General features: G+C 36.0%; 1 protein-coding gene across 1 annotated transcript in view; it reads left to right on the top strand.

The window, feature by feature from the left end:
* EFL1 (elongation factor like GTPase 1) overlaps positions 1 to 14,190 on the top strand; it is a 63,523-nt gene that overhangs the window by 33,571 nt on the left and 15,762 nt on the right. The window contains exons 16-17 of the mRNA XM_071441396.1: positions 9,159 to 9,290; positions 11,719 to 11,866. Of these exons, the coding sequence (XP_071297497.1) occupies positions 9,159 to 9,290; positions 11,719 to 11,866 (280 nt within the window). The remainder of the gene's footprint in view (positions 1 to 9,158; positions 9,291 to 11,718; positions 11,867 to 14,190) is intronic.

Genomic DNA, 14,190 nt, shown 5'->3' with positions numbered 1-14,190 from the left:
TTAATATCTTCATTTTAAAATAGAGGAATGTTTTAAAGCTCAGTTTAATGATGTGGTCCTCTGCACTAATCCTAAGAATTCTCATACCTTAGATCCCTATTTCTTTCCCATTTTTTTTCTTGTCCTAGAGCTAATGGAAGTTAATATGTTGCAATATTTTAGGAAGTCAAAATTATGCAGACTGCAAATTACAGTAATAACTCTCGATGATACATTAACTGAAGTAATCAGAAATTAGGGTGAAAATTACAGACTTCTTTCCTTTGGGGGAAAAAGGTTTGGAGGGATAAGGAGGATGAATAGCATTCCTAACTTTTAAGGTTCTTTTACATTTTAAATATACTTGATTTTGGTATGCTTAGTTTACTCAGAGGCAGACTGGCAGTACTACTTAACATGAAGCTGAGTTTTAAAATACATTGTTTAAATATAATTTTGTGGAAAAATAATAATTATTTTCAATCTGAAGGCAATATTAATGGCCCCATAACAGGTTTTCATGTGGCAGCAACTTTTTTCGTTCTTTTTTTTTATAATTTGAGTGCATTTTCTGTTTATTTTTTAATTAGTTTAACTATTAAACTGAAGCCTGTGATAAATAGCTCATTATCAATAACTTCCTAGGCTGCTGATGTAACAAGTGTGTTTAAGACATCCCTGTTCCCTCTAATGCCATCTGTTTTACACCCGTTCTGTCAAATAGTCCAAATCTGAGACATTTGAAAGGTGCTTTATTTGGTTAGAATCCTTCTGATTAATTATTTCCCAAAATATTACCGCTTGTGTAACTACAAATGAGCTACTTAAAGGTTTCTTTTAGCTTGAAGTGAAATTTTATATTCTTCTTTATCCATCTTGAAAATTACTGTATTTAAAGTAAACATCAATTTCTGTATAATGCAGGCTGAAGGAGTCCATTATTCATGGTGCTTTGGAAGACTCTAAGCCTTATTTCCCAAGGCAGCAAAATCAGGCAGCATAAATCACTTACAGACAGATGTGTTGGGGGTGGGGAGGCTGCCTTTAAAAGAGAGCATTAGGCATTGGGTCAGGTCTTGGAAAATTGAATTTTAATTAGTTACTTGCATGTCTTACAAGTTAACAGGATAAATGGTCAGTGGCTGAGGCATTTCCCACAGAATATTGTACACATTTGGTAGTCAGTGTGCTGCTTCTGCCTGTGCTATCTGGAATATCCTCACAACTGGTTAGTCTGTATTTGCATTTATCTGATGTATTGGATGATAAAGGCCTTATGTTCTTCCTTCAAGTAATGAAATATAAATCACATATATTGGGATTCTTCAGTTAAACATAAATCAGCACGTGCATGGACAAAATTTAATGAGCTTTTGAACTAACTGCCATTGTCCTTTGTAATTGACACTTCCAGTAGTAGATTCTAAATTCCCCATGTACTTGGGATATGTAATGCAAGATTGGTAGGAATATGTTCATGTAGCTTTTTCTAGGCAAACATGACAAAACTTCCAAGACTTCTAAAATTAATTCTTTGCAAGATCAGTGCCTGAAGGCTTAATTAATTTTAACATCTTATAATTGATTCTGCAAAGTAACAGATGTTAGTTGTATTTTACAATCTTCTTAAATCTACTGTTTAAGAAAACAGTATATACATGAAGTCTGCCCATTTTCAGGAGACATTACTAGAACTGAATAAAGCTTAAAATGCTCTTTGGCTGGTTTATAGATTATACTATAGCTAGTCTGATTTATGAAGAAACCATTTGATGTTATTGATCTATTAGCTGAGATTAGTTATTTTGCTCTGTTACAGGAAGTATTTGATCAAGAAATTAAAAAGAATTAAGTTTTCTATCGTGCTGAAACCCCTAATGAATTTTAGATCTTTGTTCATTTGCACCTTGCCTCTAGTGGTCTCATAAAAATAGTAAAATATTTTATGGGGGGTTTATGTCTTCCCATTGTCTGCTTAGAAATAAATATTGAACTTTGCTACATGTTCAAGTGGAAAGGCTTTGCCTCCATCTCCTTTCTTTTAGTGTTAAACAGTTTTCATGCTCAGTCAGATAGAGCACAAGTGATTCCTTGCTTCCCTTCCCAGCCTCAGGCTGCTGCCTCCCTCTCCTCTGCCTTCTGAACATCCATACCTTCCAATGCAGGTGAAAGATTAGAAAAAAACATTGAAATAAATTGAGAAGTGATTGTTTTGATTAATACTTCTGATATCTATTCTCTTCATGATCCTGCAACATGTGGTCCTCTTTTAATAGGTTTCTGGAACCGAGTATCTGTGCACAGCTAAGGTTTTGATGGTGGTCCTGCAAAACATTGTTCTACCTTTTTCAAAGTAACTAGCCAGAGAAGTTGGTTTTAAATAACTTTCTCTCCTTTTTAAAGTGTAAAATAGCAATATCAAATGTGTCTTTGCTGGATGACTGCTGGAGATTTGTCTTTTTCTTCTGCTAGCTTGAGGGAAGAAATTTTTATCTTTTGGTATATGTTCCTTTTACAAACTTAGATATTCATATCAAGCCTAAGTCTGAAGTATTTTAGCAAACACTTCAATGTTTTGTTGATGGATGAGGGTGTTGTTGGTGGTGGTGGTGGGGTTTTGGTGTTTTGATTTTTTTAGTTTAATAGTTTTCTCATTTTACCAGTAGGATACAGCAGTGGATGGCCAGCATGTGTGAACATGCAGGGAGGCCTCCAGAGCTACACCTGAAGCATTTCTCATCTTCACAGAAAGATAGCTGGAGTCTTCAGAGAGTGTAGTTAAAGCTATGTTGAATAGAAGACTTTCTTTTTTCTTAGAGGATTGCTGGGCAGTTTTTTTTCCCTACATAGGATGCTTCATAGGAATTCAGCTGATCTGTTTTCCAGTACAACATGCAATTTCATTTGTTTATTTATAAAAGGACATTTACCATTACTAAATAAAAACTGTCAACAACAAATCAGCATTTCAAAAGACTTGTAGATTATCAAAGTAAATCTATTGAATAACTATTCCTAAATTCCATGTGTTTGGGACAGCAACCTTTCTCAACTGGTGATTAAGTTCTGGTAGTAATTTTTTAAAAAATTAAGTTAATTCAGATGTGTTGCTGTCGGGTCAAATTAAAATAATCAGTTTAAAGTAATTATAAATCTAAAATTTGGTTTGTGTTTCAGAAACCCTTGCAGAGTTTTGTATGGCACTAAATGCTTCCCACATGCAGTAATGGAAGCATTGATTTGACATGCAGGCTGTAACTGAAGTGAGCTCCAGTGCCTATGTGGTCACATTGCACAGAGATCTGTCCACATATTTACTGTTCTTCAGGATTGCTGCTTTCAAGTGATGTCAGGTTGAGCTGGTGTGTGGAAAGGAATTTTAATGTGTGGGCTAAGGCAAAATATATTGCATATATATTGCTGAGGACAGCTACTGACCGTTTTATAAAACCACAGAAGGTGCTGTTCAGTGCCTTTATCAAGAATGCTCTACAGTTAAAAGGTTAAAGTAGTTTTAATTGGAGTAAAGATTTTTTTCCTTTTTTGTTTTTTTTTCCTGTGTAGCTACAAGTGCATTGATTTCCTAATACATAAAGATGGATGCAGGCCTGTTACAGATCTAAGTATGAAATTCCTAGGTTTCTGTGCTAAAATGACACTTAAATGTTGAAAAATTGGAATAATTTTCTTCAGTCTTGAGCTCCAAAAATTAGTATGGCATGATAAATGAAATAATTCTGTACTGTAAGAAAAACATGATTATTTGAAATACTTTCATCTTCTGTAGTTATTGGTCTCATTAAGCAGCTTAAGGAAATCAATATTTCATCTTGACTACAACAGTTTGTAAATCCAGAAGTCGGATTTGGAATGTTAACAGATTTTGGTTTAATTCTGTTTACTTTAAAGTAAATTTGTATTTCAGCAAGCAAATTTCTGACTCAGCTTTGATGTCAGCTTTGTTACACAGACTGTTTGCAGGTAGATCTCAAGCCATTCATTGTAACATTTTATGATGTTACTGTTTATTGTAAAGGATTTTTTTACAGTTTCCTTGAAATTGTTCATAGTCTCATCTGAAGAAGTATAAGAATGTTAATAATTAGAATTGTCAGCTCAATCAGCACTTGGGGAAATGTGTGTTATCATGCAGTCTTAAGGGCCTAATGAAATATGTGGTATTTTTTTGCAAATATGCTCAGCGGAAGATAAATGAGGCTGGTTTACTCATTATGTGTGTTTGCAATCCTTCTAGAAACTATAATCTAGTAATGGGATGTTTTAGTGGAACGTGCTGTTAGAGTGTATTCTTGCTCTCCTTGCAGCTCTGAAAGCAGACAGCTTTGTTCTTTGAACTGCTGGTTTTTTCCTGAAAGAACTCAGTGGGGTGCTCCAGCCCTGTTTCATCTTTCACTTCCTGGGGATTCAGTAGTAAAGTACTGAGTTGCTTCTTGTGTCAAAGCTGCTTATTGCATTCAGTGTCTTACCACAATTGTGCCCCTTGGGGAGAGGGAGTTTTGTTGTAGCATTATTTGTAATATGGCTGAGTTTTTCTCTCATCTGATCAGAAAGTTAGGCTCAATTTCCCCTCAACTGCTGTGAACTGAAAAGTAAAATTTTATAACAAAATTACACCTGAACACTTTGGTATTTAGAAACTGAATTCATGTTAATCTCCAGTGCATACTCGGGTAGAACTTGTGTTTTTGAAACTCAGGGAGAAACTGGGACAAATGGTTCTACAGTCTGTTGGATACTGGTGGTTTTTAGAGATTCAGCTCAGGAAAAAAAATGGGGAAAGCGGAAAAAGAAAATGTTTAATTAACTTTGCTGTAAAATGATTGGATCTGAGAGCAGCTGAAACCATACACATACCTTACAATATTCTTTTTTCCATACAAACAATTTCACTTGCCTAGAAACAAGTAAGAATTGAGGGGGAAGTGCACAATTAGAGATGAGAAGAGGAGGCTCACCAGCAATCTGTGCTAACATGTGGTGTGTATTATGGAAAAAGTTGATGAAATCTCAACTAGAATGTGGTCCGTGTCTTGACTCACATTCCCTTCTCTTCTAGAAACAGTTTCTAATATAGAAAGGTCAAATTCTGCCCTCAGATGTCTCTCTGCAGTGCCCATGAGACAAGAGAAACATGCTTAAAATCTGAGGTGATAAATGTATAATACAAGTTATTCTTAAGCCGTAGTAGTTTCTTGTCCCTGCAGTTAGTCATACAAACTCAGTGATTAGTAAAACCTTTTAAGATTCCTCAAATGTAAAAGGCATACTATTGTAGCTGGGTTTAATCCTACCAAAAGCCACTTTTTCTTTACAAAACCCCTCCTTTCTTTTTTTTTTTTTTTTTTTTAATTAGAGACTGAAAGGCTGGAGGCTGATGCTTAAAGTTTATCTGGCTACAGTGAACCAATGATAGTCACCCAATAGGTAACAGTGTGCTAATGGTATCATGTTTTGTTGTCTTCATCAAGATACTGGGAAAGGGAAATTATTTGCATGGATTTGAGGAGGAATGATGATGGATATGGAAGCATTTTCCTTGATTTTTTTTCTTATTTTAATATTATTTGGCAAATATAGCTTGTTCTTCTGTTTGTTTTGGTTGACCTTTAGCCTATTTACTTCAAGAATGAACTGGAAACATCTAGAGCCAATCATAGTTTTAAGGTGCATTTGTGAATTTGTTTTCTCATACATATTTTTTAAATTACATTTTAAAGACGTTTCTTTTAAAATGTCCCTCACAGGGCGCAAAAAAATATTGGTATTGCTGCTCAAAGAAAATTATAGAGGTGTCATTGTGTTTGTACAATCCCGTTGAAACAACAGGCACATGCTCACTTTGAGATTTCAGATTGTGTAGATTTACAAACGTTTGCCTCACACCTGCATAATTCACCTGAATTATGGAGGAGCTTGCATGGTCTTCACTGATGCATAGTGAAGTACATGGAGCATTTAAACCAGGAGCTTTATATATTGTAAGGTCCTAATCTTTCTAAGGAGGCATCATTGATAAGAAATGATAGATTTCAGTGGAGACAGAGCCTTACTGGGAAGATTAACATCGGCTCTCTGCTTTCCTTGGTTCCTTGGGGTGTTAGTCCAAAGCCTGACAAGTCTCCATTCCAAAGCAGCCCAGGATTCCTAAGTGGTGATATCATCAGTGAGAGAAGATAAAGATCGACTGAGCTAATGTGCTGAGGCTAGTAACAATGTGGCAGAAGTTAAAATTTAAACAGCTTTCATTCTTCTTTGTTTGATTTTTCGCACTGCAAACTAAATTATTCCCTTATCTGATTGAAAAACTTTAGCATGGTGGTAGTGTCTGCCTCATTTTTTTTCAACTTGAAAGAACGTTAAATGCCTAAATCTTTCTACATCGAGAGAAACTAATTACAGATACCTAGAGGTTGATCTTTTATGTGTTCAGATCTTTATAGCTGAATTGAGCTGGAAAAACATACTTTAAAGGCAGCAAAATTATTGTGTAAGGTGTAGTGGTTACCAGCAAGACATAGAAGTGAAAAGTAAATTGAGACTTGTCTTAAAACTCCTACTCCTTTTGAAAATTTCAGTCATGATGTTCTTATCTCTTTTTACCATTTAGCATCTATCATATGCTAATATCTGGTGATACAGGTAGGTATATACTTGATTTAATGTTCTTATCTTCTAGGACAAGTCAGAGAAGGGACTCAAGGAAGAACCTTTATAAATCTCATATTTCACCACCTCTGTAATAATTCTTCCTGAACCATCATTTGGTCTACTTTGAAAAGCACAAACCACCAACCTCTGAAGGTCTTACTTACTTACCATTATCTCACAGGCTTTTTTTAAGGCTTAATTTTTGAGTGATTTTTCTAAGACCTTTCAAGTAGCATATTGCTACATATTTGAGATGTGTGATCTCAAGTAGTATGTGCAAATTTCAGTGGTCTGGACAATAACTAACTTTAAGATTTATGTATCATCATAATTAGTGGAATTCTTCCATTGATGACATGTGGTACTTTGGAATTAATTCTGTTACCTCTTCCTCTAAAGTTATTCAGAAAACACATTAGCAGTTACTTAGTAATCACGTTGTGCAAAAAGAGTATCCAAGAATCTTTATAGATTTTTTCCAACATTTGTTAATAAGAATTTTTAAATTAAATAGATTCAACATGGATGGACACAGCTTTCTGCTAGCTCACAATTTCAGCAATTAAAACACTCAGGTTGTAAGCCTAACAGATTTTCATAAAAACTGACAGTTTTTTATTTTTAGTGTATTACTGGTGCCTGACACTTATATTTCATGTAATTTTGCCTTCAAATGTGAAACAGAAGAGCAAAAAGCTTCAATTTTTCTTTATGACAGTAAAAGTACAGGAACGTGTTAAGAAAAGAGTGAGTCTATCTGAAGTAAGATTTGGTAACTTTATTTCTCTGGTTCACATTACACTGTGCAAAGAAGCTGTTCACCTCCCATTCTAAATCATTTTCATTTTACCAGCTGGAGAAGATCAGAATAAAATGGACCCATCCCTTTTCTCAGTCCCTGGTGGTGATGATGATCCAGCATTTGTTTTTCATTCAAACCACATGTTGAATAAGTGAAAAAGAGGAAATACATGCTGGTCATAGGTCAGGTGCAACACAGAGTTTATACAGATTTATTTTCTTTGTAGCATCTGCAATCCTGCACTTAAAGCCATTGAATGTTGTTCTGCTTCCAGTTATTTTGAGGCAGGTTTTCTTATATAATGACATTTTGGGTTTTGGATTACCCTGCTGGCCAGGCATCCAGCCTGCAGAGCTGGAGGAACAGCCTGATTCTGCAGCTGAATCTGCAACAGAACTCAAACTCCAGACCTCAAACTCTTGCATGATCTCATAGGGTGGAAGCTGACCCTCTTTGTTTCTGGCCTCAAATGAAGAAAGCTAAGCCAAAAAAATATAAAAAAATTGGAAAAGTATTAGGGTGATAATGGGGAGTTGGGGTGAAGAACTCCTTGGGCATATAGGAGAGAATAAGGAGGAAGGAGCACAAATATACTGCAGTCTACAATGGGAATTTAATTTTTAAGCAGATATAGATTTTGAGCTGAAGGTTTCAGTTTTCTCATAGCATTACAAGTTACATGCTCATTTAATTTATACTCCATTAGAACTGCAAAGCTCATTGCTTATGATTGAAGGAGCATCAGGAAAAGTGATTGTATAAATTGATATCAGCTTTATTTGTTGTCTTTATTATTCACACACTTCTAGTCGTGTTTTAATAGCTTTGACTAAATTATGAATGATGTGCAGTTGGTTAGGAATTTGAAGGCAATAATTTCACATTCTCTTAAATGTGCCAGCCAGCCAAAACTCAGTATGCATTTACAGCAGCTATTTTGCAGATTTATAGCTAATATTTTTTTCTATATTTTCTCTTATCACTACAATTTAATCTGACTTTTCTTCAACTTGTCAGTATTATAATTTATAATAGAATGAGAATTAATAGCTTACAATGGGATGAATTCATTTTTACAAGAATCAAGTTGGACAAAAAGTGAGTCCCAAATGGGCATGAGGGGGTGGGAAGGAAAAAAAAAGCATTCTTCACAATAATAATAATAATAATGAAGCACTGGAGGAGGTTGCCAACAGAGGCTGTGCAGTCTCTACTGTGAAAAGTGTTTAAACCTTGAGAAGAAGGTCCTGGGCAACTTGATCTAATTGTGAAGTTTTCCCTGCTTTGGCCTGGATGTTGGACTGGATGACCATTGCAGGCCTCGTGCAATCTAAATTTTTCTAAATTTAAACCACCAGAATTAAATCTGAGCTGTACAAAGGCTTGGACATACTAGAAGGGAAAAAATTCCTCATGGCCTTTCTGTTCTTCAGAGCTATAAACATGCCTTTTTAAATACTGAGGGAATGCAATGGGAACTGTGTGACTAAATATCAAATGTCACACCAGAGACTTAAGAACCCAGTTTATGGACAAGTATCTTAACAGATACTTTATATGAACAGTGAGGAATTCTTGAATCCTCCTTTTGTAATTAAAATGATTTCACCTTTTTTTAACTTGATGGTCTTGATTTTAGTCTCATTTAATATGGCAGTTGGTGATCTTTTTTTGTTGTTTTGCCTTTTTCCCCCCCAATTTCTATTAGGAATAGGAGGCCTTCAAGATTTTGTGCTGAAGTCTGCAACACTGTCAACATCACCTGCTTGTCCACCATTTACACCTCTCAACTTCGAAGCTACCCCGATTGTGCGAGTAGCAGTTGAACCCAAACATCCAAGTAAGCTTCAAGAGGGATGGGGATGGTAACACCAGCTCTGTGTGGCTGCAGTGCAGCTTCCAGCCCTCAGTGATTTGGCTAGTTTATGAGCTAGCCACTGAATCAGAGACTTGCCCAATATAAAATAAACCCTCAGGTTGCCTGGAGGGCAGCGTGGGTTGTTCCAGCTGCCTCGCTCCTCTTTTGGTAGGTGAGGACACACAGGAGAAGTTGTTTTGCCCTTTTGTGACAGATGTGTTCACAAGTCAGACACTGCATGGGCTAACAGTTCAGTGTTCTTTTTCTGTGAAGGTGAGCAGATCTGTGGGTTCTGTCTGCTGCCCTTCTTTTATGGGTGTCAGTAAGCTTGTAATACTGCTTCTTGATGCCCCCTTCCCACTTCCTCCTAACAGAGTGGGATACCTCTGGCTTTATTTGAATTTCAGCCCAATTTCCATTTGTTGTTGTAGCATTGGTAGAACCAAAATAACTGGCTTTATGTTCAGTTGCAAAATACTCTGACACTGAGATTACATGTTTTTTTAGAGAGCCATTGGACAGCTTGGCAGCTCTTTGTTTCATGCATTTGAGTAACAGATAATCATACATTGTACATCCTTCATTTGTTAAAGCAGTTTTTGAAAGTATTGGAAATTACTGGTTCTGCAGATTGTAGTATTAAGTTCAAAATATTAAAGGAATGTAATTCTAGAACTACTGACCACTTTGGGGGTAATTTTTGTTCCTTAAGAAATGAAGCTGGATCATTCTTGCGCCATTACTTAGTTTCTCCTCCTCAGTAGCTTCCAAGTTTATGATCTGAACTAAATTTTTTAGGGGGACAAAAGCCTGAAAGGTGGTTATAGGTGCAGAAGTTTCCTGAAAATTCACTGTTGCTTGCAATAACAGGAAGACAAGCAAAATGTGGCCATTGCAGTTGCCCAGAGAGCTGTGTGTAGTCTTGAGGTGGCCTTCGCACATTGTCACGTGTGCTTTGCATTGCCACATCAGAACTGCTTCAAAACTACATCTGCTTATGTTGAAAAATTACTCATATAAATTATTTCTCAATGTACATTTTACAAAATTACTGCATGTCTTCACACTCATGTCAGAATCTTCCTTTATGATTGCCATAAGCTCCAAAAGAAAAAAAGTACTCATCATTCCATGAGCTTAAATGCAGAGACAAAGTTGAAAGTCTGTGTTCAACTCTGTTGGCCATGTGAAATAGCACTGCAGTTTTTCCACTTTTCATTTATTTTGTTGTTTGTTTTTCAAGGATATTTTTTGTTACACCCTTGCAAGCTGAGCAATAAACAATATCATATTTCTTTTAATAGTCTCCAAGTGAATGACAACTTTAATGTCACTCTTCCTTCTGAATATGAATATACATTCCTGGAAACCCCTGGGGTATTCTCTACTGCCTGTGTAAAATAAAAAAAAGAATTGCTAATTAATTTCTTTAAATTGTGTTCATTATGAAAGGCTGCTGACATGGGCTGTTTATGCATAGCTTTGATGTAATCTAGCCAAATTTGACTCAGCTGTGCTTGTTCATTCTCCATTAACTTTAAGACAGCTCATTTTAAACACCTTCATTTTAGGGACAGCTGTGATTTGTTTCACTGAAAAGCTCTCACATTCCTGATTTTTCCTCTTTTCAGATTTTAATTACTTTAAAGCTTTCTAGTGGCTTACAGCTACTTCAAAATCCTTCCTATGCTTTATTTGCACTTATGCCTTCTAAGTAATCCATATGGAATACTTTTACTTTTATTTTAGTAAAGTTAATATTATTATTTATTTATTTGGAGCATTTTAAGCATTAGCAATTTAGAAGTTGCTACATGTAGTTATAAAAGATTGCAAGGAAATGAAGTTATTTACTGAAAGATGACTTTAAAAAGTTGTCATAGATAAGAAAGGTTATAATTTGATAATTTGTGAAAATGAGGAGTGAAGTCTTGAATTTTTTAATCACTTCATTTCAATAAAATTCAGGGGTTTTATTGAGTGTGAGCTATGCATGAGCTGTATCTGAAGTTAACTGTGTATAGGAAGCAACATAACACAGTCATGGTCAATAGGTGACCTGTTCTACTGAACCTGCTGTAAAGCTGTGTAAACAAAAAATGTGCAATCCATTGAAGTGTGGTGTTATATGGTTATATTTGTGTGATGTGAATTTTGTCATCAGTACATAAATTGTTGGTGACAAATGCTGAGTGCAGCTTATGTTTTCAGTTGGTGCTCTCAAACCTCACTGCTCTGTGTGACTCATAAGCAGAAAATTGCCGACTGAAAGTTTTTGTGTATTCCTAAAATACCCATTTGTGTTCAGGCTTCCATAAAAATGAGTGTTACTATTTCTCAGTTTAGGTCTGTTCTATTTTGAGTATTTCTTTCCCAGTATTCCTTTGTTAATAATACCCTGTTTTGCCAGGTGATATGCCTCAGCTGGTCAGAGGGATGAAACTTTTAAACCAGGCTGATCCATGTGTGCAAGTTTTAATCCAGGAGACAGGAGAACATGTGCTGGTGACAGCAGGAGAAGTTCATCTTCAGCGCTGCTTGGATGACCTGAAAGAAAGGTTAGAGGGGCAAGGAGGAAGAAATATTTTTATTTCAGTAGGTGTCTGTTGTATTTCTCTGTCAGATGGATATCTTTGATTTATATTCTGGTAAAATAGAGCTTTACCCACAAACAGTTTTTACCATTGAGTCATAAATGTACCTTTTTGTAGCTATAAAATTTATCTGTAGTTTGGCAGAAGCCACTGGTTCATTACTTCTATACATCTAACACAGACTTGGGGCACTTTCTAGAAATTACAAATTGCAGTACTTTGAAGAGTCTAACTAAGAATGTAATGTGGCATTTGTACAAAATAAAAACTGAGGGGACTCATGTCTGATAAATGAACTCTAAAAATTCATAAAGCACCAAGACTGAAATTGTATGTGCACACTCTATCCTGTGCCTTTTCTCACTGATTTTTTTTCAAAGGTTAATCTGTTCTCTTTCATGAGTAGTATTGTTTTTGCAAGCACACATGCATATATTTAGTATCCTCTAATGTTTCTTCAAATGGCAGAAGAACAGATGTCTGTAACAACCCCTTCCTGTAACTTCATTTACTAAAATTTTTGATACTTCTGCCACATACATTTACTGGCATTTTCTTCCTAAACCAAAGAGCAAACCTGATGAGTGGTTGAATGTTTGTCTTACTCTACCCATACTCATTTTAGTTAATACCAGAGAACTGTAGTTTCTTAGGAAAATGAGACTGGACCACTTGTAAAACTGGATGTATGTTTTAATGGTTATTCTCATTACAATTTAGTGCAATGTATTTTTGGCGCTTCTAAAAATTTATTATTATTTATTGATATATTTTGCTCAAATGTAATGTGTTTGAGCAAAACTGGTTGTGCCTGTCTTCAGCTGCAGTTTGGATAGCAGGATTTTATTATTGGCAATGGTCCAAAAAAAGGAAGTTAAAATAATACTGCATGACAGGGTAATGGGATTATAGTGAGCAGCTAGTAGGACTTACTTACATACATTTATGTACATCTTCATCCCTAAACTTCTGTTTCATGTACATGATTTTGGAGGCTTTTATGAGTTATCTAATTTGTCTTTTGTTAAGAAAATGCTAGCCTGTCAAAAATGACCATTTTGTACCCCTGTGCCTGTGGCATTGTGAGCAGAAACAAGAAACACCTGGTGGCACAGACGAGCTGGGCTCCCACCATTGTCCTGCCTGACTGTGGCTCATGATTTCTCAGTTGGGTACCAGCTCCCAAAAGGAGTTGGGAGCAGGTGTGTTCACTACAAAGCTCATGCTCCTTCTAAATCTCTCAGGATTTGGCATATTTTAGTTGCCATCCCTCACACACCAGCTCGTGGTGATGCCTTGAGAGGCTACCTAGAACAGAGGCTGGACAGAGTAAAGAAATGAAGTAGGTATTTATTAAAAAAGCCTTCAGAGGACACACCTTGGACAGTACAAGAGCCTGCCCTGGACTACACCCAAGATGGACTCTGAGTCATGAGTTTTCACACTTCTGTAAGTTTTGGTCCATTTCCATATTGGGGTTAATTATCCAGTTGCAGCTTCAGGTTATGAAGTCCCATCCTCCCAGATTGCTCTCCTCAATTCACTGTTGTTTACACTTTTTGGGCCTGAAGCTGCAGTGGTGTCCTTGGTTCTGGGGCTGGAAAAGGATTGTTTTGGCTAACTAAAATGTGAAGAGAACTTGCTCACACTTTACATGAAATTCAGAGTTATATACTAATGCAGTACAGAATCTGGAAAATATGAAAGCTAAAACTTAAGGCATCAGTGGGACAAGACTTGTCCCTTCCTTCTCTCCCCATTTTGTAAAAGAAAAACTCCAGAATGGGATTCTTGTCTTGCTCCATTCCTCATGGATTCTGTGTTAATTCTGACAGTGGTAAACTGGCACTACTTAACTATTAAAGTGTGAAGAAAAGAAGTTGTGCTCTGAAATGTTAGTTTTAATTAGCTCTCTTTGTTTCTGTATAAATGTTTAACTTCTTCTAAATGCACATAATTTGGAAAAGTAAATGGTGAAGTAGGGGGCAAGACAGCATATAATAACCTTAAAATGTGACCCAGAAGTTTTTCTTCCAAAATATTGGCAAAGGTTATTACAAATGCTTGAGTCACACTTGAAGCAAGGGGTCAGGATACTGATGTTGGCATCTACCACAATTGCATCAACTGGCTTTTGCAGATTTGATGCTTTTGGACTCGTTACAGCATTTGGGGAGGTTCTGCTGAATTCAAACTACATTGCATTGTCAAGATTTTATTCAGACTTTTTCGAAGGCACATATTTAATTTTAGCTTTCCCACTGTGTATTTAGAAAATTATGTTCAAG

Source organism: Agelaius tricolor, unplaced genomic scaffold, assembly GCF_023055355.1.
Source record: "Agelaius tricolor isolate 1412-34295 unplaced genomic scaffold, bAgeTri1.0.p SCAF_16, whole genome shotgun sequence".
Classification (NCBI taxonomy): Eukaryota; Metazoa; Chordata; class Aves; order Passeriformes; family Icteridae; genus Agelaius; species Agelaius tricolor.
The sequence above is the reverse complement of the archived record's forward strand: the minus strand, read 5'-3'. Positions and strand labels throughout refer to the sequence as shown.